Here is a 27,686-nt window from a genome sequence, read left to right as displayed (position 1 = left end):
CACTAGTGTTCACCGCTCTGGCAGATGTATCAGCTGCATCTAGGGAGCACCTAATTGGATTGTTGGAAATTAGTTGTCCCTCACGTACCAGGTCTTCCACTTTAGATCTATGTTTTTGGGGTAGAAATTAGATATGTTGTTCCATTTCAGCCTAATGTGCACAGTCATATCTGGCTAGCAGCGATTGTCTGTTAGAAATGCACCAGAAGTTAGCTGCCTGAGAGGTTACCCTTTCCCCTGAAGCATCAAGGAGCTTTGACTCTTTATCTGGGGGTGGTGCATCTCCAGTAGTCTGGGAGTTTGCCATTTTGTGTGCATTAGAAACAACTAATGTGTCTAAGTCCGCCTCCCCCCGTTTCGTTCCGAGGCCACCGAAGTCATCTGCGGCGTCCCGCAAGGATCATCACTCAGCCCCACCCTCTTCAACGTCTACATGTGACCTCTCGCTGCCATCGCACGCCAACACAACCTCAACATCATCTCCTACGCCGACGACACCCAGCTGTTCCTCTCCCTCACCAGAGACCCCGACACCGCCAGAACCAGCCTCCACGAAGGGATGAAAGACGTCGCCGAGTGGATGAAGAACAGCCGCTTGAAACTGAACTCAGACAAGACGGAAGTCCTCATCCTTGGACCATCACCCTCCGCCTGGGACGACTCCTGGTGGCCCCCAGCCCTGGGCACCGCCCCCAAGCCGACAGACCACGCACGCAACCTGGGCTTCATCCTGGACTCCTCCCTCTCGATGACCAGACAAGTCAACGCCGTCTCCTCATCATGCTTTCACACCCTCCGCATGCTCCGCAAGATCTTCCGATGGATTCCGATCAAAACCAGGAAGACAGTCACCCAGGCCCTCGTCACCAGCCGGCTGGACTACGGAAACACCCTCTACGCCGGAACCACAGCCAAGCTACAGAAAAGACTACAACGCATCCAGAACACTTCCGCCCGACTCATCCTGGACATCCCTCGACGCAGCCACATCTCCGGCCACCTGAAGAACCTGCACTGGCTCCCCGTCAACAAGAGGATCACATTCAGGCTCCTCACCCACGCACACAAGTCTCTCCACAACCTGGGCCCCAAGTACCTCAACGACCACCTGACCTTCCACACGCCCACCCGCCAGCTACGGTCCGCTAGCCTCGCCCTCTCCGCCGTACCACTCATCGAAGAGCCACCGCCGGAGGCAGATCCTTCTCCTACCTGGCGGCCAAGACATGGAACTCCCTCCCCATCCACCTTCGGCTGACCCAGGACCACCTCGCCTTCAGGAGACAACTCAAGACCTGGCTGTTCGAGCAGTAGCGGCCCCCTTCCCCCAAGCGCCTTGAGACCCTTCCGGGTGAGTAGCGCGCTATACAAGTGTTATGATTGATTGATTGATTGAAGGGTAATTGTTCTCTTATGTAGACCGGATCAGATGTTGCAGGCTTGTATTTTTTTATCCACCGTAGGGGTAAAGATACGCGCCCTGACAGGATCTTTGAAAATGCTGTCTACATGTCTGGTCATTTCCTTTCAACGTTGGCAACATGCGTGTGGATTTTTATGTGCTGTTTAGTGTCTCAAAAAGGAAGTCCTCTTCAAGGGACTCTTTATGGAGCTGGACCCCATGGTAATTGACAGCCCTGCCTAGCAATTCAATATATCCTACACTGTAGTCTGGTGGAGAGGGTCTGGTAGGATATAGGTCAGGGTCATTGTCTGTGGGCGAATCAGTGTAGGTCCTGGCTGATTATAATCATTAGTATCATCTTCATCCCCATCACCCTGATTGTCAGGTATATATGGTGGTGAGTGCTCAGGTGAAGTTGGCACAGGCAGAGACTGAAGTAGAGGTGGTGAAGGAAGAGGGAGAGAGAGAGGAGGAGGGGAAGGGTTTGTCGCAACATTTCTCTACTTTAATGGAATGTGGTATTCCTCTTCTGTATTAGCCCCCCTCTTTAAAGTCACTTTGGTGGTAATATGTCCAGTTTTTAGATGCAAGATAAAAAAATTCTGTTTTGGGTTCGGATCTTGGAGCGGATCACCGTAACTATGCTTTTTAGGTGACTTTGGTGTCTCAGTCTTTTTTGGCACCGATGGCCTTGGGTTTGGAGTTTTCGGGACAGAGAGGTGATGTTCGGTACCGGACTTTGTCTTCGACCCCAAAGGCTTTGGCTCGATGCCTGATTTGGCATTGGGCATTACGGAGCCGGAAGGTTTTTTGGTAGGCTTTGGTGCCGAGCCTGGAGGCGGGCGTCGGAAGCGTGGTCTCGGTGCCGACCGGGGCCCGAGGGCGCAGGTTGGTCCGGAGCGTTCCTTTTCTGTGAATTTGGAAGTTGGGGCGAGGTAGGGACTGTACCTACAGTACGTTGTCCATGAGAGATTTCTTCATCCTGGTCAGAGTCGGCATCAGAAAGAGATTTGTTCCTGTTCATCCTCGGCTCCAATGGGGGTCACCGCTTCTTCCTCAGATTCAGGTCCGAAGAGGTCCGGAATAGAGCGTGTGTTTTGGGCTCTGCATGTCACGTCGCCGGGCCCGATGGTCACAAAGAGTCTTTTTGTAGCAGAAAGCTCGGCAAGCGTCGCAGTCCTGTTCACTGTGTTCCGGTAACATATACAGGTTGCACACGTCGTGTGAGTCTGTGCACGTGTATTTTGCGTGGCACCGAGGGCAGAACTCAAAGGGAGTTTGTTCCATCGACTGCAAGTCGAACTTGGGGCTAGGCCCAATGGCCTACAACAAGCTCTCCGACTGAGATAGAGTTTTGCAACAATAACACAATCTGTGAAGAAAGAGGAACATGATCGGAAACAATACCGTTGAGGGTGAATGTTGTACGCACTGAGAGAAACCGAAGGATCGGCGTCGAACCAGAGAGCAGCGAGTCGCATCGAACCCCGATGGCGGAAATAAACAATCTGAAGATGGAGTCGATGACCGTGCGCACTATCACTGAAAGAAGTCGCCGCCTACCTCGTGACTAGGAAGACTTCTTTGGAGAAAAAAAAACTGCAAACATCCAGATCCAACACTAGATGGCGATCTATGCATAAGCATGTGATCTACAGCTCACATGCCTCAACCAGTACCATTTCTCCAAGGTTAGGCCTTGCTCTGCTAATGAATACACTGTTCTTATTAACGCATTCCTTTCCCATAGATAGAGGCTTTCTCCCACTAGTCTAGGGGGACGCACAAACAGAACGAACTTGGTATAGAGATAATGAGTGCCCGGCCTCAGTGTCGATACTCATCTTTCTGTACTTCTTTGTTTTAGCTGCACCTGCTAGTAGAATTCCATTATGGGCGGGACTTTCGTGATTCAGAAATGTATATAATGTATCTCTACGATTGCTGAAGTCAGTCCCACTGCAGCAATCCTAGGAGGCGGGTCAGACTGGACTCCGCTCGAGTGGACCTCAATAAAATATACTTGGTTTGTATCTCTACTATCTAACCGACTCTTCATTTGTATGGAAGGCTGAGAGGTGGTCGTGAGTGATCCGGGTGGCCCTAATAGAGTCAATTCCTTCACACTACTGGTGTGGCAGAGGAAGGAGCTTTAGTTTTTGTCGTGGTTTAGTTGGAGACAATGATTGCTAGATTCAAAATGGCTCCACGTCGAGTGTATCTTCGGATCATATTGCTTCTCCGGTACTGAAAACCGGTTTGGAGATTTTTGCGGCACAGACAAATAGGTCGATGTCCACGGTTACTTTGGTACCGATGTGGGCCTGGTGTTGGCACTATTCCGGTCTGTAGGCTTTGTCGTCCGATCAGGATCGAGAATTGGGATGGAGATACTTGTCGTGTCACGGCTCCGAGGTGTGCTCTCATATCATAAAGCTTTATTCGATTGTTACAAAATTACAATCATAAAAGCACAAATTAAAATTATTGTATTACAATCAGTTTTAAACAATTTTTACAGAGTGGCAGCTTTCGTACTGTGCAAACAACGCTATCAACAAAAACGAACATGGGTAATCCATAGAAATTTAAAAAATATCATTCAATTAAACATTTATAATTCAACAGTATTACTTAGTCTATTCCCTAGATAAAATACTCTCTTTAAGAACATGGCAAGTTACCAAGCAGCATGATAATTTTCTCATTGTTGTAGTTTTAAAAAAGCGGGGCGACATTGTCTTAATCCATAGGCTTTTACAAGCTGGACCAGCCACACTTTTCTCAGTTCTGAATAACATTTGCAGAAAAAAACATTATGGATTGTAGATTGGCTTGAATGGTAATCACATGGGCACAGTTCGAGATGTCTGGACCTATCGTTCAATTTGGGCCACGAAGCCATTCTATGAAATATATTTAACCTGCATCTAATCAATAGCATTCTATCCAATGTAGCAGGAACGTATAACAAATAAGGCTCCATTCCAAAAGAAGTTACAATAATTTGGTGCTGGTGAACAGTTGGTTCGCTAGACAATCTGGCTTCTTCTAGCATACCTAGCCCCTCTCTTTATAAAGCTTCCCACAAGAAGTTCTGCATGGAGCTGGGATTTGTAAAATACTCTGCGTGGCCCAAATCCTTCATAAAGTCTCGCACATATCTAATCCATGGTTTTAATCAGATTGGGTGAGCCAAAAGACAATACTATACAATCACCGGGCAAGGATTTAGCTGAACCTCCTACCCAGGCAATTCGTCCAGCCATTTTAAACTCAGTGAACAGAGTATTAGAGAGTCCTGTCCTTACCCCCAGGAAATGTAAGGCCTTATTTCTCAGGGTTGTCCAATGTTCAACTGTTCCATTTAGGAGTGGGGGAACATTCACTGAGATTATGGAGTACGGAGTTGCTTCGGGCAGGAGAGACAGATTCCTAAGTTCTGGTGGACATCCCAGTCTTAATATTAGACTACCTGCTGTGGCAGGAGTGATATTCACCGTATTGCTAGACGGCATAGAGTTTTCTACCAGCCTCCCTCTCCCTGAGTCCGGCCCGGATAATATGTCTTGCCCATACCCGGATTGGATGCACTTGGTTAGAATAGGCATGAAGTGATCTTACTCTCCACGGCAGTCTTCAGCTTCGAGCATGAAGGATTCGTCTCGATGCCTGACTTTGGCCGACTTGATCCCAAGCCGGTAGGCATAACGATGTGTTTCAGTGCTGAGTCGGCGCGTGAGAAACATCTTCTCTGTGCTGACCGTGGCCCGAAGGCGGAGGTAGAACCGAAGCCTTTTGTTTGATCTGAATTGGATTTCGGGGCAAGGGATGTTCAGTACTCACAGGATGTTGACCTTGCAGCATTTGTCTTCCATTTTGGAGTTAGATTCCGGAATAAATATAGGTTCTTCCTGATCCTCTTTGTCCTCTTGTGCATCAAATTCTTCTTGCATGGATCCTTCACTGAAGTTGTCCAGCGTGTATACGATGTTCTGGCTCTGCATTTCACAAGGTCGAGCCAGATGATCGCAGAGCGTTTTCTTTGATCAAAATGATCTGCACGCGTCAGTGTCCTGTTGGCTGTGCTCCAGAGATAAGCACAAGTTGCATACTTTGTGAGAGCTGGTGTGCGGATACTTTGCGTGGCACCAAGAACAACATTTGAATGGAGTCCGTTCCATCGACTGAGAGGTGGACCGACGCAGTTAGGAAAGACGGCCTTCCATGAGTCTTCCGATCGACGTAGAAATTTTCTTCAACCAATACGATATGCAGAGTAGTGGGATATGCGTACAAATCAATACCGACCTGGGTAGAGTGGATTGTGCAGCAAGGGGAACCCTAAGAACGGTTTTGAACTGCAGCAATACCGTCCAAACCCGATTGCAGAAAAAAATAATAATCTAACAGTAGAGTCGATGCCCATGCGCGCTATCACTGAAAGGAGGAGTCACCTTACCTCGTGACTGAAAAGACTTCTTCTTAGAAAAACAACTTGCAATACCGGACCCAACACTAGATGCCAGGAGTATGCAAAGCATGTGATCTACGGCTCACAGGCCTCAAACATAAAATGTAAGAAACTGTGACAATATTAGAAAGCCCGAAAGGTATCAGGATACGTTCCTCTTGTTCCTTTAAAGAGTCATCTGAAAAACATTCACAGAGACAGATTGTCTGAGCACAGATCGGAAGAGCGAGTCAAGCCGAAAAGGGAGACATTACACTTCGGACTTCAGGAAGACAAACAAAAGACTCCTAAACCTAAATTTAAAAAGAAGGTAGCCGGGATTAAAACTAGAAATGCCCAGGCTACTGACTACTCTGGGCACTGACTATGCTGGACAGCGCGGCAGAAGTCACAATAGCTCACCAGAACCAGATGGATTATCTGGTGGCTGTAGCGCTGAGTGAGAATATCACGTTGGAAACACCCGACAGAAGGGTAAGTGTCTCACATTGTTTATACGAAACACTCCAAATGGAAGGTCTTTTGGGAGAACCTGACATATGGTTACAACATTGTAATTTGGCTGGAAAACATTGGCCACCTGAGTTTGTTATAGATTGCCCAATTGGTGGGAGGGGGGGTTGGGGGGGTGGGGGCATTTTACCTGCTTTCTCCAAACCCGTTCCAGAATCCATTAAAAATTCATACAAGCAGGAGTGGGCGTTAGTGCTAGCTCCTGCACTCTACTGAAACCATGTTGGGTGGGATGATCCCATTAAAATCAATTCCTCAACGAGAGAGAGAATAACCAATTAAACATGAGGCAAAAAAACAAGTCAGGGTGATCCTAGATCAACTTGAATACTAGGGTGAGAGAGAGAACTGTACCTCATCCATAAATAATCCCTTGTATCTGGTAATGAAACCCAATAATTCATACCGTCTTGTCTTAGACTGCCATTGCTGCAATAACTTCTCAAGTATGAGGATAGACGAAATAACTATGGTGGGAGTTAATGCCATGCGCAACGAATACTAGCTGCATGAGAGTCTGGGTTCAGCTCACACAGGGATTACTGCTACAGTTTCATTACTGTAGCACCACTATTGATGGCCAGGTCTATCAAAACAGATAAGGACTTTGTCCATAAATGCTACCTCTGCCAGAGAAGAAAGGTTCCACTGTAGCGCGTCCAGTTAAGACACTTCTATTGAACTCAGAAAAGCCTTTGGCTTGTGTTTATTTGGACCACTGCATCACTTACAATCAGATGGGGCTTACAGGTATATCTTGGTGGCAGTGAATTCATGTTCTAGATTCCTGTGGGTTTGGCCACAGCGCTCGGCTGATACTGAAACTGTTATAAAGGATTTGCGAGTCTTCATTGGGACACACGCAACTGGCACACAACATTTGAACCAGGGTCCGGTGTTTTGCTCTCGGGGTTAAAAGAAGTTTGGGTGTGGCCTTGTGGTACTCCTACCCGTACCATACCGAGGGAAATTCAGTTGACGAGAAGAAAAAATGTGACTTAAAGCAATCCTCAACGGCAAGGGTATTAGGCTTGGGTAGTGATCACGGAGGTACTGTTCATAAAGCCACTACGTTGTCTTTGATGGAAACAGCCGACAAGTGTTTCGTTACATTGGTAACTTCCTCAAGGCTTAAGAGTGAAAGAAACGGCAGTCTAAATGGTAGCGAACACTCCCATTAACAAGGGAAGCGCCCGTACCTTGCATGTCAATATTTAGGGACAGGTGTTTAGTGTCAACCTACAAGGGGTAGAAAAGTCATACAGAAAAGATTCACTTGCATAAGGTGTCTTCCTGTATTAATCTTTCTGAAAAGTCTTATTGGCAGTCTTCGCAAATAGTGTCAATCCTACTTCATATATTTGCCGTAGGTTTGCAAAGTATAAAAGATTTAAGTAAAGGTCTTGGAGTTTTGATTATGGCATTGAGGGCTGTGATATGCTCCCCTATTTCCGGCCCAACGCGCATTATTCCAATTGTGGTATCCCCCGTAAAGTAAAAACCTTTACGGGGGATACCACGATCGGAATACGGCTCGAACCTACACCAAATATATGAAGTAGGATTGACACATATTTGCAAAGACTGCCAATTCCGAGAAATTATAAATGAAAACAACACTTTTAGCTGCTTATTATTCATACTTGGATTGTGTTGCTAAATTTGAGGTCACCACAATTAGAAATGGAATAATGTCAGTATATTAAAAAAAATGTTTTTGCTTAAATTGACTTGTTGGACTATTTGCCTGTGAGTTGCTACATTGTTATTCATATAGACTGGCTACACTATTCAACTTTAGTGTTATATAAGCTTGAAGAGTGCAGAGGTAAATTTGTGTTGTCCGTCCTGCCAGATATGCTGATGAGTCTTCAGGAGCTGTGTACTTCTTTTTGATCTTTGTTAGTACTGCAATAACTGTGGCAATAACTGTGGCAGGATTCTTCATGATTTGTATTCTTTCCTCCCAGATCTAATCAACAATTGCCATTACAAACTTCCTATTCAGAAAAGGGGGTGGTGATGAACAGAGTGTCTGAATTAAGCAGACCACTCTTACCCAGTCCAAAGATCAGGGCTTGATCCATCACCGTTATTTATCTCACTGCCCCATCCCAGCTCAGAACCTGGCTATATGCAAATTAGTCTGTCCCTGGCCCAGTGCATCATGGGAACAGGGCAGACCAAACTACCAAGCCAATTCTTCACCAGAAAGGAGACAAGCTACCGGGGACCGGTTTCTGGCATTTCAGCCTCTTCGGCCCGGCTTGCTTGAATCCTGATGGAACAGTGAGAAAGGGACTCATGTCTGAGTATACCCTGCCACACCTATAGTGGCCAAAAACGATTCAGAAAAGGGGGTGGTGATGAACAGAGTGTCTGAATTAAGCAGACCACTCTTACCCAGTCCAAAGATCAGGGCTTGATCCATCACCGTTATTTATCTCACTGCCCCATCCCAGCTCAGAACCTGGCTATATGCAAATTAGTCTGTCCCTGGCCCAGTGCATCATGGGAACAGGGCAGACCAAACTACCAAGCCAATTCTTCACCAGAAAGGAGACAAGCTACCGGGGACCGGTTTCTGGCATTTCAGCCTCTTCGGCCCGGCTTGCTTGAATCCTGATGGAGCAGTGAGAAAGGGACTCATGTCTGAGTATACCCTGCCACACCTATAGTGGCCAAAAACGATTCAGAAAAGGGGGTGGTGATGAACAGAGTGTCTGAATTAAGCAGACCACTCTTACCCAGTCCAAAGATCAGGGCTTGATCCATCACCGTTATTTATCTCACTGCCCCATCCCAGCTCAGAACCTGGCTATATGCAAATTAGTCTGTCCCTGGCCCAGTGCATCATGGGAACAGGGCAGACCAAACTACCAAGCCAATTCTTCACCAGAAAGGAGACAAGCTACCGGGGACCGGTTTCTGGCATTTCAGCCTCTTCGGCCCGGCTTGCTTGAATCCTGATGGAGCAGTGAGAAAGGGACTCATGTCTGAGTATACCCTGCCACACCTATAGTGGCCAAAAACGATTCAGAAAAGGGGGTGGTGATGAACAGAGTGTCTGAATTAAGCAGACCACTCTTACCCAGTCCAAAGATCAGGGCTTGATCCATCACCGTTATTTATCTCACTGCCCCATCCCAGCTCAGAACCTGGCTATATGCAAATTAGTCTGTCCCTGGCCCAGTGCATCATGGGAACAGGGCAGACCAAACTACCAAGCCAATTCTTCACCAGAAAGGAGACAAGCTACCGGGGACCGGTTTCTGGCATTTCAGCCTCTTCGGCCCGGCTTGCTTGAATCCTGATGGAGCAGTGAGAAAGGGACTCATGTCTGAGTATACCCTGCCACACCTATAGTGGCCAAAAACGATTCAGAAAAGGGGGTGGTGATGAACAGAGTGTCTGAATTAAGCAGACCACTCTTACCCAGTCCAAAGATCAGGGCTTGATCCATCACCGTTATTTATCTCACTGCCCCATCCCAGCTCAGAACCTGGCTATATGCAAATTAGTCTGTCCCTGGCCCAGTGCATCATGGGAACAGGGCAGACCAAACTACCAAGCCAATTCTTCACCAGAAAGGAGACAAGCTACCGGGGACCGATTTCTGGCATTTCAGCCTCTTCGGCCCGGCTTGCTTGAATCCTGATGGAGCAGTGAGAAAGGGACTCATGTCTGAGTATACCCTGCCACACCTATAGTGGCCAAAAACGATTCAGAAAAGGGGGTGGTGATGAACAGAGTGTCTGAATTAAGCAGACCACTCTTACCCAGTCCAAAGATCAGGGCTTGATCCATCACCGTTATTTATCTCACTGCCCCATCCCAGCTCAGAACCTGGCTATATGCAAATTAGTCTGTCCCTGGCCCAGTGCATCATGGGAACAGGGCAGACCAAACTACCAAGCCAATTCTTCACCAGAAAGGAGACAAGCTACCGGGGACCGGTTTCTGGCATTTCAGCCTCTTCGGCCCGGCTTGCTTGAATCCTGATGGAGCAGTGAGAAAGGGACTCATGTCTGAGTATACCCTGCCACACCTATAGTGGCCAAAAACGATTCAGAAAAGGGGGTGGTGATGAACAGAGTGTCTGAATTAAGCAGACCACTCTTACCCAGTCCAAAGATCAGGGCTTGATCCATCACCGTTATTTATCTCACTGCCCCATCCCAGCTCAGAACCTGGCTATATGCAAATTAGTCTGTCCCTGGCCCAGTGCATCATGGGAACAGGGCAGACCAAACTACCAAGCCAATTCTTCACCAGAAAGGAGACAAGCTACCGGGGACCGGTTTCTGGCATTTCAGCCTCTTCGGCCCGGCTTGCTTGAATCCTGATGGAGCAGTGAGAAAGGGACTCATGTCTGAGTATACCCTGCCACACCTATAGTGGCCAAAAACGATTCAGAAAAGGGGGTGGTGATGAACAGAGTGTCTGAATTAAGCAGACCACTCTTACCCAGTCCAAAGATCAGGGCTTGATCCATCACCGTTATTTATCTCACTGCCCCATCCCAGCTCAGAACCTGGCTATATGCAAATTAGTCTGTCCCTGGCCCAGTGCATCATGGGAACAGGGCAGACCAAACTACCAAGCCAATTCTTCACCAGAAAGGAGACAAGCTACCGGGGACCGGTTTCTGGCATTTCAGCCTCTTCGGCCCGGCTTGCTTGAATCCTGATGGAGCAGTGAGAAAGGGACTCATGTCTGAGTATACCCTGCCACACCTATAGTGGCCAAAAACGATTCAGAAAAGGGGGTGGTGATCACCACCCCTTGTTGTAAATAATTTTGTCCACCCTTAGCGTGGAAGGGTATACTCAGATGTGAGTCCCTTGCTCATTGCACCATCAGGATTCAAGCAAGCCGGGCCGAAGACGCCTGAAATGGCAGAAACCGGTCCCCGGAAGCTTGTTTCCTTCCCAGTGTAAGAATTGGCTTTTGTAGTCTGGTCTGCCCTGTTCCCACGATGCACTGGGCCAGGGACAGACTAATTTGCATACAGCCAGGTTCTGAAACTGGGATGGTGCAATGAGCTAAAAAACGGTGTTGGATCAAGCCCTGATCTCTTGACTGGGTGAGAGTATTCTGCTTAATTCAGAGACTCTGTCCATCACCACCCCTTGTTGTAAATAATTACAAACTTCCTAGCTTGTTCTTTAAAATCATACATAAAACAATCCAATTGTTTGATTGTCATTGGGAATTGACACTGTTTGGCCACTCTCTCCATAAGGATATGGAAACTACCAATATCAACTGATGGGAAGTCCACCAGTTGTGGTGCAGGAAGTAAGGGTGTCAGGATAAGATAATCGTCCCACTCATTAGGCACAGGTGGATTATCTTGAATTTCACCTTCCCCGCTAACCTTCGAGTACAAGCATTTGCAATGCAATAGGTCTCGTATTTTTGAGAGTTTGAGCTATTGGCATTGTAAATGGCAATGCCTTTTATTTGTGTGTTTTGAAAACCTACAAGAGGTGCGTAAACATGCCCTTTGCACTTACAGTTGTTGGTTACGAGAAGCAAGGCTGACAGTAACTGCGCCTCTTTTACTGCCAGCCTTGCTTCTCGTAAGCAAGGATTATAAATACAAAGTGGGTTTTGTTATGCACCGCTTGTAGGTTTTCAAAACATATAAATAAAAAGCATTGTTATTTACAATGCCACTAGCTCAAACTCCCGCAAATGCGAGACCTATTGCATTGCAAATGCTTGTTATTTATTGCATCAGCAGAAACACCCTTAAATCTATTCTAATGTCCCTAGCATATGCATGGAAATGGATGCACAATATACCCACACATCTTCTAGTAGCACCCTTGATACAACTTTAACTTGTAAATTAGGAGGAAATCAATTACTTGTATGCGTGGCAGAGCAAAACTATGCCCACAATTAGTGATTCTGCACCACATTAAATAATACTACCTTTTGACCCTAGCAAGTTAAATATTTTGAAGCTAGATTCTTCCTCCAGTTGCATCTTTCTACTCAATTTCGAACAGAAACACATTTTTCTGTTGACAGTGTTCCTCATATTACCCCACCAGGCAATATTTTTTAAGGAGTCATGCACTTAATTAATTGGTTTTGTTAAGTAAGAAGTGATCAGCGGGCTTGGGTGATAGTATTGTGGCTGATGACCTACTCGGATTATTTTTCTTTATACATCCTGCACTTAAACATGAACACTGAAGTCTACAACTTGTCCAGACACTAATTAGAGGATGGCGCTATAGGTCACAAAGGTCATAGAGGTGGGTTCTTAGGATTTGTTCTACACATAGTTAATATTCAGAGAAAATGCAGATTTACTTTGTATTAAGGCATGCATCCTGATCTACATCAGTACAAGATATATACTCAGAAGAATTAATCACTTATTATGTTTATTGCCATCTATTTTTCAGGAGAACATGTACTATGTATTTTTATTGATCTGATATGTCTGACTTGACTGCAGTGCTGTGCAATAAGTCCCTTAGGGTGACGAAGGCAATGTTATCATCGAAGGCGCTTACTTGATACTTTAAGATCTTTAGTGACAGGACAAAAGGATGCCAACAGGGATGCCTTAGTCTGGGACACTTCCATGTTCTAATGCTATATGGTTATCAAGTTATAGGTATATATACTCATGTTTGTAGGGGTGAAATAAAGTTGTATCATCCATTTCACCCCTCCTAATCTGCGCAGCATTCACCATCCCATCACGTCCATTAGCATTTATTTCAGAACTTCGGCCATTCTCCTCGGCAACGTCAATCTACGTCAACCTAACGTTCCTTCATGCAGGACATAAAAGATTCCATAGTATTTCCTCAATATTGCCTTAACATTTCTGAATTTATGAAACTATAACAGTTCTCCCGAAACACCAAAAGGAAACAGTTATGTGAATCGGAAACCCCTATCAACTTAATAAAAACCAGTAAAGATAGAGAGAATATGCATGAATTTGTCTGCATGTAGAGAAAGCATTGCCATTGTAAAGTACAGCCTTATGACAGGTGTTCTTCTAGATATTCAGTTGAGCAGTACAGTAATTTGCTAATATTTCAGCCAATGTTTAGGCAGAGGCATGAAGCCTAACTAATTCTAACTGTACTGGGATATTACTGGAATATACAAGTTGTTTCTGCACCGCTTTCAATTATCCACACTGAAATCTCTACACCATTGAGCAACTTCAGCTTCAATCACATCCTTACTGCCATGATATTACTTGCTGTTGCAAGCAGAATTAATAAAGTTAAGCAATCTCTTTTCAGCAGGGAAGACAGAACAAGCTAACCCAGGGAAAATCCAATTGTTGACCCAGTATTGAGCAGCCTGATGTACACACACCACTGCAGCAGATTTGCACTATTTTTAATACCCAGTAGGCCCTAAAGTATGTCTGATCTATGCGCCATTACAAAAGTTCCTCATAACGTTTGATGGAGCAGTTGAATGCTGAAATAATCTGTCCTCAGTCCCTTATTGCTGTGTGGACGTGTGCAAGATGAGGGGCGCTGCTCATGCAAACATGGTGTTCCATGAGCATCAGAATCCACCACTCAGTCAAACCCTTGAACTCGGATAATAGCTTTTCTCCAATTAAAAGCAGCGCTGGTCGCTCGTGCTGCTACTGTGCATGTTTGCACTGCCGCAGCATCACGTGCAGGCCTGTATCAATAGTTGTTAAAGGTGTGTGCTTGTGACCCAGGAGACCACAGCTGTGAAATTTCTCCAATCTTGATAATAAAATATCACGAAGGCATGTCTTCCCACAGTAATGTAGAAAAATTCACCCTCTCCTTTAATATGAAGCAAGCAGGTTAGAACCTCAACTCCTTTACTGCACGACCAAACAGGAGGGCTGCTTACAGTGGGCGCATTCAGAGGCACTCAGATGTGACCGGCTGTGGTGGTGCACAGGCATGTATTTGTTTCTGTAGGTGATGCGCACACGGAGCTTCTTTAACTTGTCATGAAATTGTAATGGTGATTGTCCCATCATTCTCGGAAAGCAGGCAGCACGCAGACACTCAGAAAGAGATACTCTTACTTTTCAGCGCTGCATAAGGAAAAGGACACGCATCAGGTGCACGTTAACAGCTCAGTTTCCCAATGTGGTATGGCTACTTGCCAGACATACGTACCTATGCATACAGGGAAGGAAGAAACTGTCTGCAGCCTTATACAACAGACACTGTGAGGTCACTGAAACACCACACCCCACACATGTCTACGACAAGAAACTTAGGCAGGCTTGGCTAAACATAGCCAGACACAGTATCTGGTGTTCCTTCTTAGGGCAGTTCATCGCTGCTCCCGTCCCTGGCTGCCCCCAGCAACCCATGGGATCGGATGGAAAAGTCTTAACTCGCTCTCCTGATAAACTCACTTGCGTGACCCCACTGACCCCTGATGACATCACCCAGCACAGGCCTGACCCGGTATGACCATGGTGGCATCCTGACCAGCATCACCCAGCCCTCCTCTCTGATGACGGACTCATCTGCGGCTCAGTGCTGGCTGGCTGCAGTCTCGGGTGCGCGAGCCAGTCTTCTTCATACCAAAGGAAGCAGTGACGCACGGGAACCCACAACAAGTGATAACAAGACGTGCGCGCACTCATGAAAACGAAACCTAGCGTGGGGGCGGGACTTCCGTCTTGTGCGCGAAGCAGCGCCCACGGAGTGCCTGGCCCGAGGAGCAGTGGTGACGCGGGGCTCCCATGCCCGAGGGAGAGCCCTGCGGAGGCTACAGAACACCGGATTGGCGGTAAGTGGGACTGTATTCGGGAGAGGGGGGGGCGCTCGTGTGTGTATGTGTGCGCGCGTGTGTGTGTGTGTGTATGTGTGTGACGGCGGGGGGTGTCTCTGTATGCGTGCGTGTGTGTATGTGCGCTTGTGTGTGTGTCTCTGTGTGTGCGCATGCGTGTGTGGTGTTGGAGCTTCCCAGGAGACAGCAGCTGGCCACAGCGAGCGTGTTCGCGTGCGCGTGGCCCGCTCAAATTGCCTCCTTGGAGAGGAAATGCGCGCGGCCAGGTGCTGTCTCCTGGGAAGCAGACTCGCTAACAATAGGTCTCCTGGCGGACACAGCGCTTCGCGCTGTTAAACGCCACGAGACCTAAAAAAGGGTATTCCTGAGGAGGCATGGCAGTATTTGAAAATGGGGTCATGCTTGGTGGTAGTGGCATAGGTTTGGGTGATCTAGGTTTAAGTGGTTGTGGACGCATCGGAGATTATGTTAAACTTGCAGGTTCAGGAAATTGTTTGTAGTAGTCCTGCAAAATGCCCTGTATGTCTTGCACTAGAGCCACAGGAACCTGAACCATGCCCCCTGGATTTGGAGGTGAAGCGAAGTGGTGGTATTGCTCCACATATTGTCATGGTACTTCTCTACGATTGGCTGCCTTTTGTATAGATGTGCGTAATAGTCTCCTTCATCTTCCTCTTGGTACTTGACATTAAGCTCTGAGGGACTAGGAGTTGTACCAAAAGGTCCATCATAATCATCCTCATGAGACTCCTCTACATCTAAAAGAGGATTTGGCGGCCAGGGGGACACTTTGCGAGTTCAAGTATGTTCTGGGTGTAAATAAAGTTATTTTGGTTTGTCCAGTGTTAGGATAAACGTCACCAACTGCGATGTTTTCACTGTTGGGTGTGCCGTCGATGGTCTTGTCGACAAGGTCTTCAGCGGAGGTGTCATTGTAGACTGAGTCGGCGATGTTATCATCGATGGAGCAGTAGTAGACTACGTTGTCATCAACATAATCATAGTCCTTGCCGCCGCTGATAATTTTGACCACATTGTTGTTGTTGACAAAGTCTTCATTGTAAGTTCATCTTTCACCATGACGGGCTCTGATGAGCACTTCCCAGGATGAAATGCCAGGGCTGAAGAGGGAGTTGTAGGCTCTTATCTTGCCCTTTCAAGTGTCAGGGTGAGACTTCTGGGTGCCTCTGGCGACCCTCGGCACAACCTTTTCCTTGACCTTTCCTGTGAGGTAATGGAACCCTCACAGTCCTCCTCATAGAAATGGCAATTGTCTGGAACCACAATAGCCTCCCCTCTCTATCCTGGAGAGTTTTAGATGAAAAGGTCCTACAAATGTTACTGTCCATTACCTTGTGGGCAGGATGAAGGCAGTAGATCCACTCCTTATGAGGATCTTCAGAGTGCAGCATCTTCTTTCCACACGTCCCACAGGGTCTGAATAGGCCTTTCCTTCAAGGGTTTGCGCATATTAGAGCCAGGGTCTTGAGAAATGAAACAGCAGAAAAAAAGTCTAGATGATCCAAATCAAGTGATGGATGAAGAAACTGAGCAGAGCTCAGGGAGGCTACTTTTCACACGAAATGCAGTTGACAATCTGAGGAAACATGCACTCTTCAAGTCAGCTTGTGGTGCGAGTGAAATGCAGGCACCATCTGTCCTGCAATCATATACCAACACTTTTAGAAAAGCGAGTGCTCACGACGATAGCGACGTTCACCCTAAGGTTGTCATGCCGTTCCATAGAGGGCAGTCTCTCATCCAACCAGCATTCTTTGCCCGCCTCATCCGTCCAAAGAGGAGGAGAGACTTCATCTCCTGGACCCAAAGAGAGCTCTAAACTTTTACATCGATCACGCCAAGGCACATCTGTAGACGATCAATTTTTTTTTGTTTTCTTTGGGGAGAAGGAAAAGCTGTACAGAAATTAACCATCTCTTGATGGACTGTCCTGTGCAATAAAATCTCCTTGGCCAAGAGATGGCCTCCGAGGGGACAATGTGCTCATTCTACCAGAGCAATGTCTGCAAAAACTGCACATGCACGCCGTGGGCCTCTATTAACTATTTGTCAGGCTGCTACATGGGTGTTAGTCGTCACATTCACAAAGCACTACTGCCTGGATAGCCAGTTCTGGCCAGAGGGAAATTTTACTCGTCCTGTCGGATTTCCTGGTTTGAGCCATTCCACAAACCCACCACTTCTTTCGTATTTATTCACAAAGTGAGGAATCTGTGGGTAGAAGCATCCATCAGAAGAACACTCTTTCTGGTGGATACTCTAACCACAGATTCCTCACTGACACACCCTCCTCCACGTTCCGTGGAATGGATTCATGGTCCACATTAATAAGATTCCAACTTGGAGATCTGCACATGGGCATAATCTGAGAACTAGAGGCTCTGCGTCAGAGGGGGCAGACAGATATCAGAAAGAAACTGATACCGGAGCGCAGAGGCAGCGATTAGGGGCTCGGATGTCACATCCCAAGCAGGACAGACCATACACAGAGCTGCACAACACCACCTACCGACACACAAGGGAACTGCTGAGAAAATCCAGTCTGGCCCTGAGGCTATTCATAAGGTGTGGGATTTGTGGTTGGATAGAGGATCTATCAGAAAGGATGATGCCTAAGGTAAGAAACGTGTGTGCTGCGTATACATGAGGGTGTATATCAGTAGCTACACAAGTGTATTTGTGTGCTCGCAGCTGAGATTTTTTATGTGGGTGAGTTGGAATATATAACTATGTGTAACATGCCTGAGTCAGCATAGGTGAACCGGTGTGCCACATTCTAGTCAGTCCCTGTGGTTCAACGAGTCCTTACAAGTTCATGGGGTAATCAACCATGAACAGCTTCTGCCTCTGCTGCTCCGGCCGTGCACAACTTCTGCCTCTACTGCCCTGTCTGTGCACAGCTCCTGCCTCTGCTGCCCTGTCCATGCACAGCTCCTGCCTCTGCTGCCCCTTCCACGCACAGCTCCTGCCTCTGCTGCCCCTTCCACGCACAGCTCCTGCCCCTGCTGCCCCTTCCACGCACAGCTCCTTCCTCTGTTGCCCTGTACATAAACAGCTCCTGCCTGTGCTGCCTGTCCGTGCACAGCTCCTGCCTCTGCTGCCCTGTACATAAACAGCTCCTGCCTGTGCTGCCTGTCCATGCACAGCTCCTGCCTCTGCTGCCCTGTACATAAACAGCTCCTGCCTGTGCTGCCTGTCCGTGCACAGCTCCTGCCTCTGCTGCCCTGTACATAAACAGCTCCTGCCTGTGCTGCCTGTCCGTGCACAGCTCCTGTCTCTGCTGCCCTGTCCGCGCACAGCTCCTGCCTCTGCTGCCCTGTCCGCGCACAGCTCCCGCCTCTGCTGCCCTGTCCGCGCACAGCTCCTGCCTCTGCTGCCCTGTCCGCGCACAGCTCCTGCCTCTGCTGCCCTGTCCGCGCACAGCTCCTGCTGCCCCGTCCATGCACAGCTCCTGCCTCTTCTGCCCTGTCCATGCACAGCTCCTGCCTCTGCTGCCCTGTCCGCGCACAGCTCCTGCTGCCCCGTCCATGCACAGCTCCTGCCTCTGCTGCCCTGTCCGTGCACAGCTCCTGCCTCTGCTGCCCTGTCCGTGCACAGCTCCTGCCTCTCCTGCCCAACCCATGCACAGCTCCTGCCTCTGCTGCCCTGTCCATGCACAGCTCTCGCCTCTGCTGCCCTGTCCATGCACAGCTCCTGCCTCTGCTGCCCTGTCCGTGCACAGCTCTCGCCTCTGCTGCCCTGTCCATGCACAGCTCCTGCTTCTGCTGCCCTGTCTATGCACAGCTCCTGCCTCTGCTGCCCTGTCCACGCACAGCTCCCGCCTCTGCTGCCCTGTCCATGCACAGCTCCTGCCTCTGCTGCCCTGTCCATGCACAGCTCCCGCCTCTGCTGTCCTGTCCATATACAGCTCCCGCCTCTGCTGCCCTGTCCATATACAGCTCCTGTCTCTGCTGCCCTGTCCGTGCACAGCTCCTGCCCCTGCTGCCCTGTTCATGCACAGCTCCTGCCTCTGCTGCCCCGTCCGCGCACAGCTCCTGCCTCTGCTGCCCTGTCCGTGCACAACTCCTGCTGCTCCTTCCACGCACAGCTCCTGCCTCTGCTTCTCCTGCCTCTGCTGCCCCTCACAGCTCCTGCCTCTGCTTCTCCTGCCCCCGCACAGCTCCTGCAGCCTCATCTGCACACTGCTCCTGCAGTCTCATCCGCACACAGCTCCTGCCTCTGATGCCCACAGATACTGCCTCTGCAGCCCCCGCCCGCGCCCAGCTCTTGCATCCCCCACCCGTGCACAGCTCCAGTCTCTGCAGCCCCCGCCCAGCTCCTGACTCTGCTGCTCTGTCCAAACACAGCTCTCACCTCTCCTCAGCAGACTCTCCTCTCCGTACTTCAAAAGTTGTTTCAGCTCCTTCTTGCACCCGGAGCTCTTCTCAGAGTTCCCTTGATCCTCGGTGTCTGATGACGGGTCTAGGGTTGCAGTGAGGTTGGACCCATCATAAGCAAATCGTTCGAACCACTTCACAGATCCATCCTCGCGGAGATCACAGCCCAGCATCATCTGAAGCACGTGCCGATCTGAGGAGGAGGCAGAGCAAAGTAAAATTTAACAAGCATTGGTTGATGCAGTAGGTTTCACCTATGTGATTAATAAGCTATTGTTTGTTGTAAGTTGTAGCTTGCTGAGTAGTTGTACAATATAAGTTACAGAAAGTTTGTTAAAGTCTCCTGACTTGTTTATGTACAAAAAAGCAATATATTGTGCTGTTACTAGTGGTATAGTGCGGGCAAGTAACAGCAACATTTTGAAAAATGAAACGAGAGGGAAATTATAGAATTAATTGATGTAATAGCAATATTAGATGCTTAGAGGAGTTCTGGCAAATTTTGGGCCTGCTGCTACTTTATCTGCTGCTCCATTCAAATCATGAGCCTGTTGTCTGAAAGGTAACTGCACTTGCGTCTGCCTGTTTAGTAGTAAAATATGGCATAGCTCCTGTATATACACTTTATTTTTAACGCACAATATTTCTTACAACATTTAGAATTTGATCACAATGACCAAATATTTGAAGCTGAAAAATGAATATGATAATGCCTACAAAGTGCTAAGAAAGGTACTGATGCATGAATAGGAAATACCACAAACTTTCTAAAGTCTAAAGCATCTGCTTTACACAACCACGTAATAAAAAGCAAACATTCCAGCATACGGTTAGAAGATGTCTGCCTTTTGTGTGGGAAGAGATCTTACCTTGACAGTGAATGAGGCTTAAACAGTGTGAACAGCTTTAGTAGAAGTATCGTAAATGCTGCAGCCATGGGAAGTTAACAACAAGCATTAGAAATGCAATCGGGCTCGGATTTATTTGAGTTTGAGCTAACGGCATTGTAAATGCCAATGTATTGTTGCTATGTGTTATGGAGTGTGTTCATGTGGTGTGTACTGCCAGTGATCTCCTTGTGAGTGTGAGAATATTGCACCGTTACTGCCTGTGTTGTCCTTCTTGTGAGTGTGAGAAGCTTGCACCTCTGCTGCCTGTGGTCTCCTTGTGAGTGTAAGAAGCTTGCACTGCTGCTGCCTGTGATGTCCTTCGTGTGAGTGTGAGAAGCTTGCACCGCTGCTGCCTGTGAGTATGAGAAGATTGCATTGTGCATCTCTGTGCTGTGCCTGTTCTTTGTAAGGGACTCTTGCTCTGTTGCTGCTGCTGCCTTGGCACAGTACCTGCTGTGAGTGTGTAAGGGAAGCTTGCACCACTGCTGCTTGTGATGTCGTTCTTGCGAGTGTGAGAAGCTTGCACCTCTGCTGCCTGTCGTCTCCTTGTGAGTGTAAGTAGCTTGCACTGCTGCTGCCTGTGATGTCGTTCTTGTGAGTGTGAGAAGCTTGCACCGCTGCTGCTTGTGATGTCCTTCTTGTGAGTGGGAGAAGCTTGCACCTCAGCTGCCTGTGGTCTCCTTGTGAGTGTGAGAAGCTTGCACCGCTGCTGTTTGTGATGTCCTTCTTGCGAGTGTGAGAAGCTTGCACCGCTGCTGTTTGTGATGTCCTTCTTGTGAGTGGGAGAAGCTTGCAACTCAGCTGCCTGTGGTCTCCTTGTGAGTGTAAAAAGCTTGCACAGCTGCTGCCTGTGATGTCCTACTCACTACTCTACTCTACTCACTACTCACTACTCTGCACTCACTACTCACTACTCACTACTCACTACTCACTACTCTACTCACTACTCTACTCACTACTCTACTCACTACTCTACTCACTACTCTACTCACTACTCTGCACTCACTACTCACTACTCTAATCACTACTGTGCACTTACTACTTTACTCTCTACTCACTACTCACTACTCTACTCACTACTCACTACTCTGCTCACTACTCACTACTCTGCACTCACTACTCACTACTCTCACTACTCTGCTCACTACTCTGCTCACTACTCACTACTCTACTCACTACTCTACTCACTACTCTACTCACTACTCTACTCACTACTCACTACTCTACACACTACTCACTACTCTACACACTACTCTGCACTCACTACTCACTACTCTACTCACTACTCACTACTCTACTCACTACTCACTACTCTGCACTCACTACTCTGCTCACTACTCACTACTCTGCTCACTACACTCCACTCACTACTTTCTACTCACTACTCTACTCACTACTCACTACTCTGCACTCACTACTCTACTCACTACTCTACTCACTACTCTGCACTCACTACTCTGCACTCACTACTCTACTCACTACTCTACTCTCTACTCACTACTCTGCACTCACTACTCTACTCACTACTCTGCACTCACTACTCACTACTCTACTCACTACTCACTACTCTACTCACTACTCACTACTCTACTCACTACTCACTACTCACTACTCTACTCACTACTCTACTCACTACTCACTACTCTACTCACTACTCTGCACTCACTACTCACTACTCTGCACTCACTATTCACTACTCTGCACTCACTACTCTGCACTCACTACTCACTACTCTACTCACTACTCACTACTCTGCACTCACTACTCACTTCTCTGCTCACTACTCACTACTCTGCTCACTACACTCCACTCACTACTTTCTACTCACTACTCTACTCACTACTCTACTCACTACTCTGCACTCACTACTCTACTCACTACTCTACTCTCTACTCACTACTCTGCACTCACTACTCACTACTCTACTCACTACTCTGCACTCACTACTCACTACTCTACTCACTACTCACTACTCTACTCACTACTATACTCACTACTCACTACTCTACTCACTACTCTACTCACTACTCACTACTCTACTCACTACTCTGCACTCACTACTCACTACTCTGCACTCACTATTCACTACTCTGCACTCACTACTCTGCACTCACTACTCACTACTCTACTCACTACTCACTACTCTGCACTCACTGCTCACTACTCTGCACTCACTGCTCACTACTCTGCACTCACTGCTCACTACTCTGCACTCACTACTCACTACTCTACTCTACTCACTACTCTACTCTACTCACTACTCTACTCACTACTGCACTCACTACTCTGCACTCACTACTCACTACTCTACTCACTACTCTACTCACTACTCTACTCACTACTCACTACTCTACTCTACTCACTACTCTACTCACTACTGCACTCACTACTCTGCACTCACTACTCACTACTCTACTCACTACTCTACTCACTACTCTACTCACTACTCTACTCACTACTCTACTCACTACTCTACTCACTACTCTACTCACTACTCTACTCACTACTCTACTCACTACTCTACTCACTACTCTACTCACTACTCTGCACTCACTACTCTACTCACTACTCTACTACTACTCTACTCACTACTCTACTCACTACTCTACTCACTACTCTACTCACTACTCTACTCACTACTCTACTCACTACTGCACTCACTACTCTACTCACTACTGCACTCACTACTCACTACTCTGCACTCACTACTCACTACTCTGCACTCACTACTCACTACTCTGCACTCTACTCACTACTCTACTCACTACTCACTACTCACTACTCTGCACTCACTACTCACTACTCTACTCACTACTCTACTCACTACTCTACTCACTACTCTACTCACTACTCACTACTCTACTCACTACTCACTACTCTACTCACTACTCTACTCACTACTCTACTCACTACTCACTACTCACTTCTCCTCTCCCTACTCTGCACCCCCTACTCTGCCCTCCCTACTCTGCACCCCCTACTCTGCCCTCCCTACTCTGCCCTCCCTACTCTGCCCTCCCTACTCTGCCCTCCCTACTCTGCCTGAAGCAAGTCTCTAATGATAGGACACTGAATGATAGTACAATGAGTGATCTAGTACAACGGCAGTAGGAATCTGGTAACCGGACTGTGAGAGTAAATGTGAGGCTCCCAGTGAGAGGAAAGCGAGGTGGAGTGTTTTTTTTATGAAAGGGTGGAGAGAGTGAGTCATGGTGACGAGACAGGGAGCGAGTGAGGAATCTGGCAATAGATGGGAAGATGCAAGGGATCTGGTAAGAGGACAACGAAAGCTACTGCAAGGGGTCTGTTATGAGGGCAGTAAATTAAAGTGATCTTCTATTTTGACATTAAAAGTTTGAGTTCGGGTGAGTGGGCACGAGTGCTTATCAAAGCACTTTGTTTTTTTTACTTTCAGCTGTGCTGCATAGCAGCCAGGCTGCTGTACAACATGGCTAAACATATCCCTGACAAAACCAACAGATTTTGTATAGGAGAGTCCTATTTGCTTTGCCAATGCTTGTTTAGCCTACCTCGGTCAAAGAGCAGGCGCGGGTTTGCCGGCGCGCACACAGAGCTCAAGGGAAAAAAAACACAGCAGTGCACACGCTCCCAGCACCATCTGCCTTCAATTACCGGCACCTCGGACAGCTGGTAATTGAGGATTTATGTATTCTTCTGCGCGTGTCCGAACACTTTATGCAGGAAGTGGACATTGAAAAAATTCCAAAGCCCTATGGCGTGCTGCCTTACTTAAACACAGCCTTGCCTGGACCAATTACCATTCACATGGCAGAATACCACACGCAAAAACCGCGCGCTTTCTGGAATGCGGCAGCCCACAGCCCTTTCTGAACTTTTTTTTTTATAACATTAGAGCTCGGAAGCCCCGCCCCACTTCGTGAGACGTAGGCCCGAGCCCTAAAAAAGCAACAGAAAAAGAGTTCCACACAAAAGCAAACAAACACAGTAATTCAGCGACGGGAACTGATAAGAGCCCTGCCTGGCCATCAAGGGTTTTTATTTCTCTTTGAACTGAAAGGGACACACTGCTTAGAAGCCAGGGTTAAGCATGTATTTTATCTAAATCTGTTTTCATGTTTTGTCATAATATGCAGTTCGTAAATGCACCCCACCAGGTGGTCCTAGGTATAAGCAGGGGTGGGGTATGCATCAATTATAAAATAGGCCACTTAGGGTAAGGCGTCACCAGGCGTGATGGGAACTGTTTCCTACTGAGACGTTCTTGAATAACCCCCTATGTAATCCTAAATATAATCCTGAATCATCGTTGTTAGCACAAGTTCTGGAGAAATGAAATTACCTACCTGGATGGGTCCTGGTCCCGCAGCCACATTTGTGGAGGCTCAGAGGCTGCTAATGGTGGGGTCTTCAATGCCCCCCACACCCGTGACCTGGTGTTCTGTCCACTGAGGTACCAGGATCATAGACTGCCTTGGCCACTGCATGCAGACAACTGAGTGTAGTACACACAGGCGCACAACACACTGGTGCTGGAGTACCACTGCGGAGGGGTGACAGAGCAGGACTCCTCCTGCCAGGGCTCCAGGGTGTGCTCACAACCTTACAACTGGTGGAGCTGTGGAGCACGGCTGTGGGGGAGTGGTATGAATTTATGTATTTATTTATATATGGGTTTGTACCGCGCTGGAATCGACTCTCGAAGGAGTATCTCCGCGCCAAAAACAGATGGACAGCTGATAGGATGGAAAAACCAGGCAAGCTAGCGAAGGTGCTAAGATGGAAATAAAAATGTTTTCAACTGTTTCCTAAACGACAGATAATTGGTACACTGTCTAAGAGGGTCGGGGAGTTTGTTCCAAAGGCCAGGACCCAGATAGGAAAGTGCTTTCCCACCCTGTCCAGCCCTTCTAATGTTTGGAATTTGAAGAAGGGACTGGTTGCTGGAACGGAGTTTGCGTGCTGGGTTGTAGGGAATAAACTTATCTGCCAGATATGCCGGGCCTGGACCATATAGGCCCTTATGGGCAGTACAACAGATCTTGAACTTAATCCGTTGGCCGAAAGGCAGCCAATGTAGTTTTTCCAACAATGGACGTGAGGGGGTTCTGGGAGGTGCATTTAGGACCAGCCTGGCAGCCGAGTTTTGAACCACCTGAAGCTTACAAAGAAGGCTGTCATTTGCTGAAATCAACAGTCCATTGCAATAATCCAGGGGGGTAAGTACCAAAGCCTGAACAAGAGTCTTCCTAACGGAGTCGGCTAGAAAAGGAAACACTCTACGGAGAAGTCCCATTACATGGAAACAGCCTCCTACTGTTTGATTTACATGTTCCTTTAAGGAGAGACCCTGGTCTATGCGTACACCCAAGTTCTTTACAACCTGCTTAGGGCTAGGGACAGGGCCAAGGTCTGCTGGCCACCAGTCCGGGGTCCACAATAATGTGGCTTCCCCGAAGAGCATCACCTCAGTCTTCCCTACATTACACTGTAGGAAATTAGAGGCCATCCATCTCGCCACAGTCTTCATACCTTCAGCGATGGACTATTTGACCGTGGCGTTGAGTGTCTTAAAGGGAAAAAGCAGCTGAGTATCAACAGCGTAAGACACCGGGATGAAGCCGTGTGTTCGCATAAGACCTACTAGGGGGGCCACGTAGATGTTAAAAAGTGTTGGGCTCAGACACGAGCCCTGTGGCACCCCCTTGGTGAGCTCAACGGATGCAGATTGAAATGTGCCCATACTAACAGACTGTGTACGGTCTGATAGAAAGCTCCGCGCCCAGGACAGAGCCTGACCCTCAAGCCCCACCTCCTCCAGACGTCTGAGCAGTGTGTCATGGGATATCGTATCGAACGCTGCCGATAGATCCAATAGCACCAGAATCATCGAGTTCCCCTTATCCAAGGACATTCGGATGTCATCTGTCACTGAAAGGAGAGCTGATTCAGTGCTATGATTGGGCCTGAAGCCGGACTGGGAAAAGTCCAGGCCTCCAGTGCGTTCGATAAAGCTTGACAGATGGAAGTTTCTGTTAATTTGCTCAGAAAGGTGAGGAGAGAAATGGGCCGGAGGTTGGATAATTCTGTCCAGGGAATAGCCGCATTTTTACGAATGGGTCTAACCTGGGCCGTCTTCCACTCTTGAGGTACTCTACCCTCAGAGAGAGAGAGGTTGACCAAGGCTTGAATCATCGGGCCAAGCAACTTGCCTAATGATGGCATTATTCTAGCTGGAATAAGGTCTGAGAGGGATCCACTTTTAATATGGACCATTAGAACTTCTACCTCGCTCTGGGAGACCGCTGGAAACTCGGAAAGCAGAAAAGAGTTAGTAGACCCACTCTTCTGAGAGGAGGACAGAGGGCAACTCAGAGGGAGGCTAGTACTAATGATTTTATCATAAATCATCTCTATTTTGTTGGTGAAATATTGAGAGATATCATCACATAGTTGTTGAGATGAAAAATCTAGACTTTCACAAGCAATGGGTTTAGTAAAGGATTGAAGAATCCGATACAAAACCTTGGGAGCGTTGCCCGCCTCAATAAGAAGTGAGGCAATATGGGTCTTTCTGGCCAATCTGATATTCTTGTGGTATAGGGCCAGGGTGGTGTAATAGTGAGTTTTATCTGCCTCAGAGCGGGATGATCTCCAGGCCTTTTCGAGCTTCCTGCAAGCCTTTTTTTGTGAACGCAACTGGTCAGAATACCAGACTTCCTGCCGTTGGGTAGGGCGTAGCTTGCAAGGTTTAATTGGGGCTATAGCATCCACCGCGATGAGAATGGCATGGTTATATTTAAACAATGCTGCCTCTATGTTGTCCGAAGCTGTAATTTGGGGGTCAATCAGGGACTCTTGAAGAGCTTCATAAGATATTTTATGCCACTGCCTACGTAGCGGAGGTGGAGGGACAGGACGATTTCTGGGTTTAACTGCATTGGTCATGGCAAATTCGAGAACAAAATGGTCGGTCCAATTAACCTGCATGGGGGGGTTGCACGCAATCATAGAGGAGTTAGACAGAACCATGTCTAAAGTATAGCCTGCTCGATGGGTAGGGCCCTTATTACGCTGTGTCAATCCTAGCGAGGCTAGATCAGCTAGGAGAGACTGGGCCTCAGAACTGTCCGCTAAGTCACTGTGTACATTGAAGTCCCCCAACAATAGAAAATCACTTCCGGATTTAATATGCGGGCCAGTGCTTCTACTAAAGACATAACAAACGTCGTACAAGGGCCTGG

General features: G+C 47.7%; 1 protein-coding gene across 1 annotated transcript in view; it reads right to left on the bottom strand.

The window, feature by feature from the left end:
- The window catches only part of LOC144752378 (H-2 class I histocompatibility antigen, Q7 alpha chain), a 106,416-nt gene that overhangs the window by 13,828 nt on the left and 64,902 nt on the right, over window positions 1-27,686 (bottom strand). Inside the window, exon 5 of the mRNA XM_078640314.1 lies at window positions 19,551-19,766. Coding sequence (XP_078496440.1) covers window positions 19,551-19,766 — 216 coding nt within the window. The remainder of the gene's footprint in view (window positions 1-19,550; window positions 19,767-27,686) is intronic.

Source organism: Lissotriton helveticus, chromosome 5_1, assembly GCF_964261635.1.
Source record: "Lissotriton helveticus chromosome 5_1, aLisHel1.1, whole genome shotgun sequence".
NCBI classification, from domain to species: Eukaryota; Metazoa; Chordata; class Amphibia; order Caudata; family Salamandridae; genus Lissotriton; species Lissotriton helveticus.
This window is presented reverse-complemented; position numbering and strand designations above follow the sequence as displayed.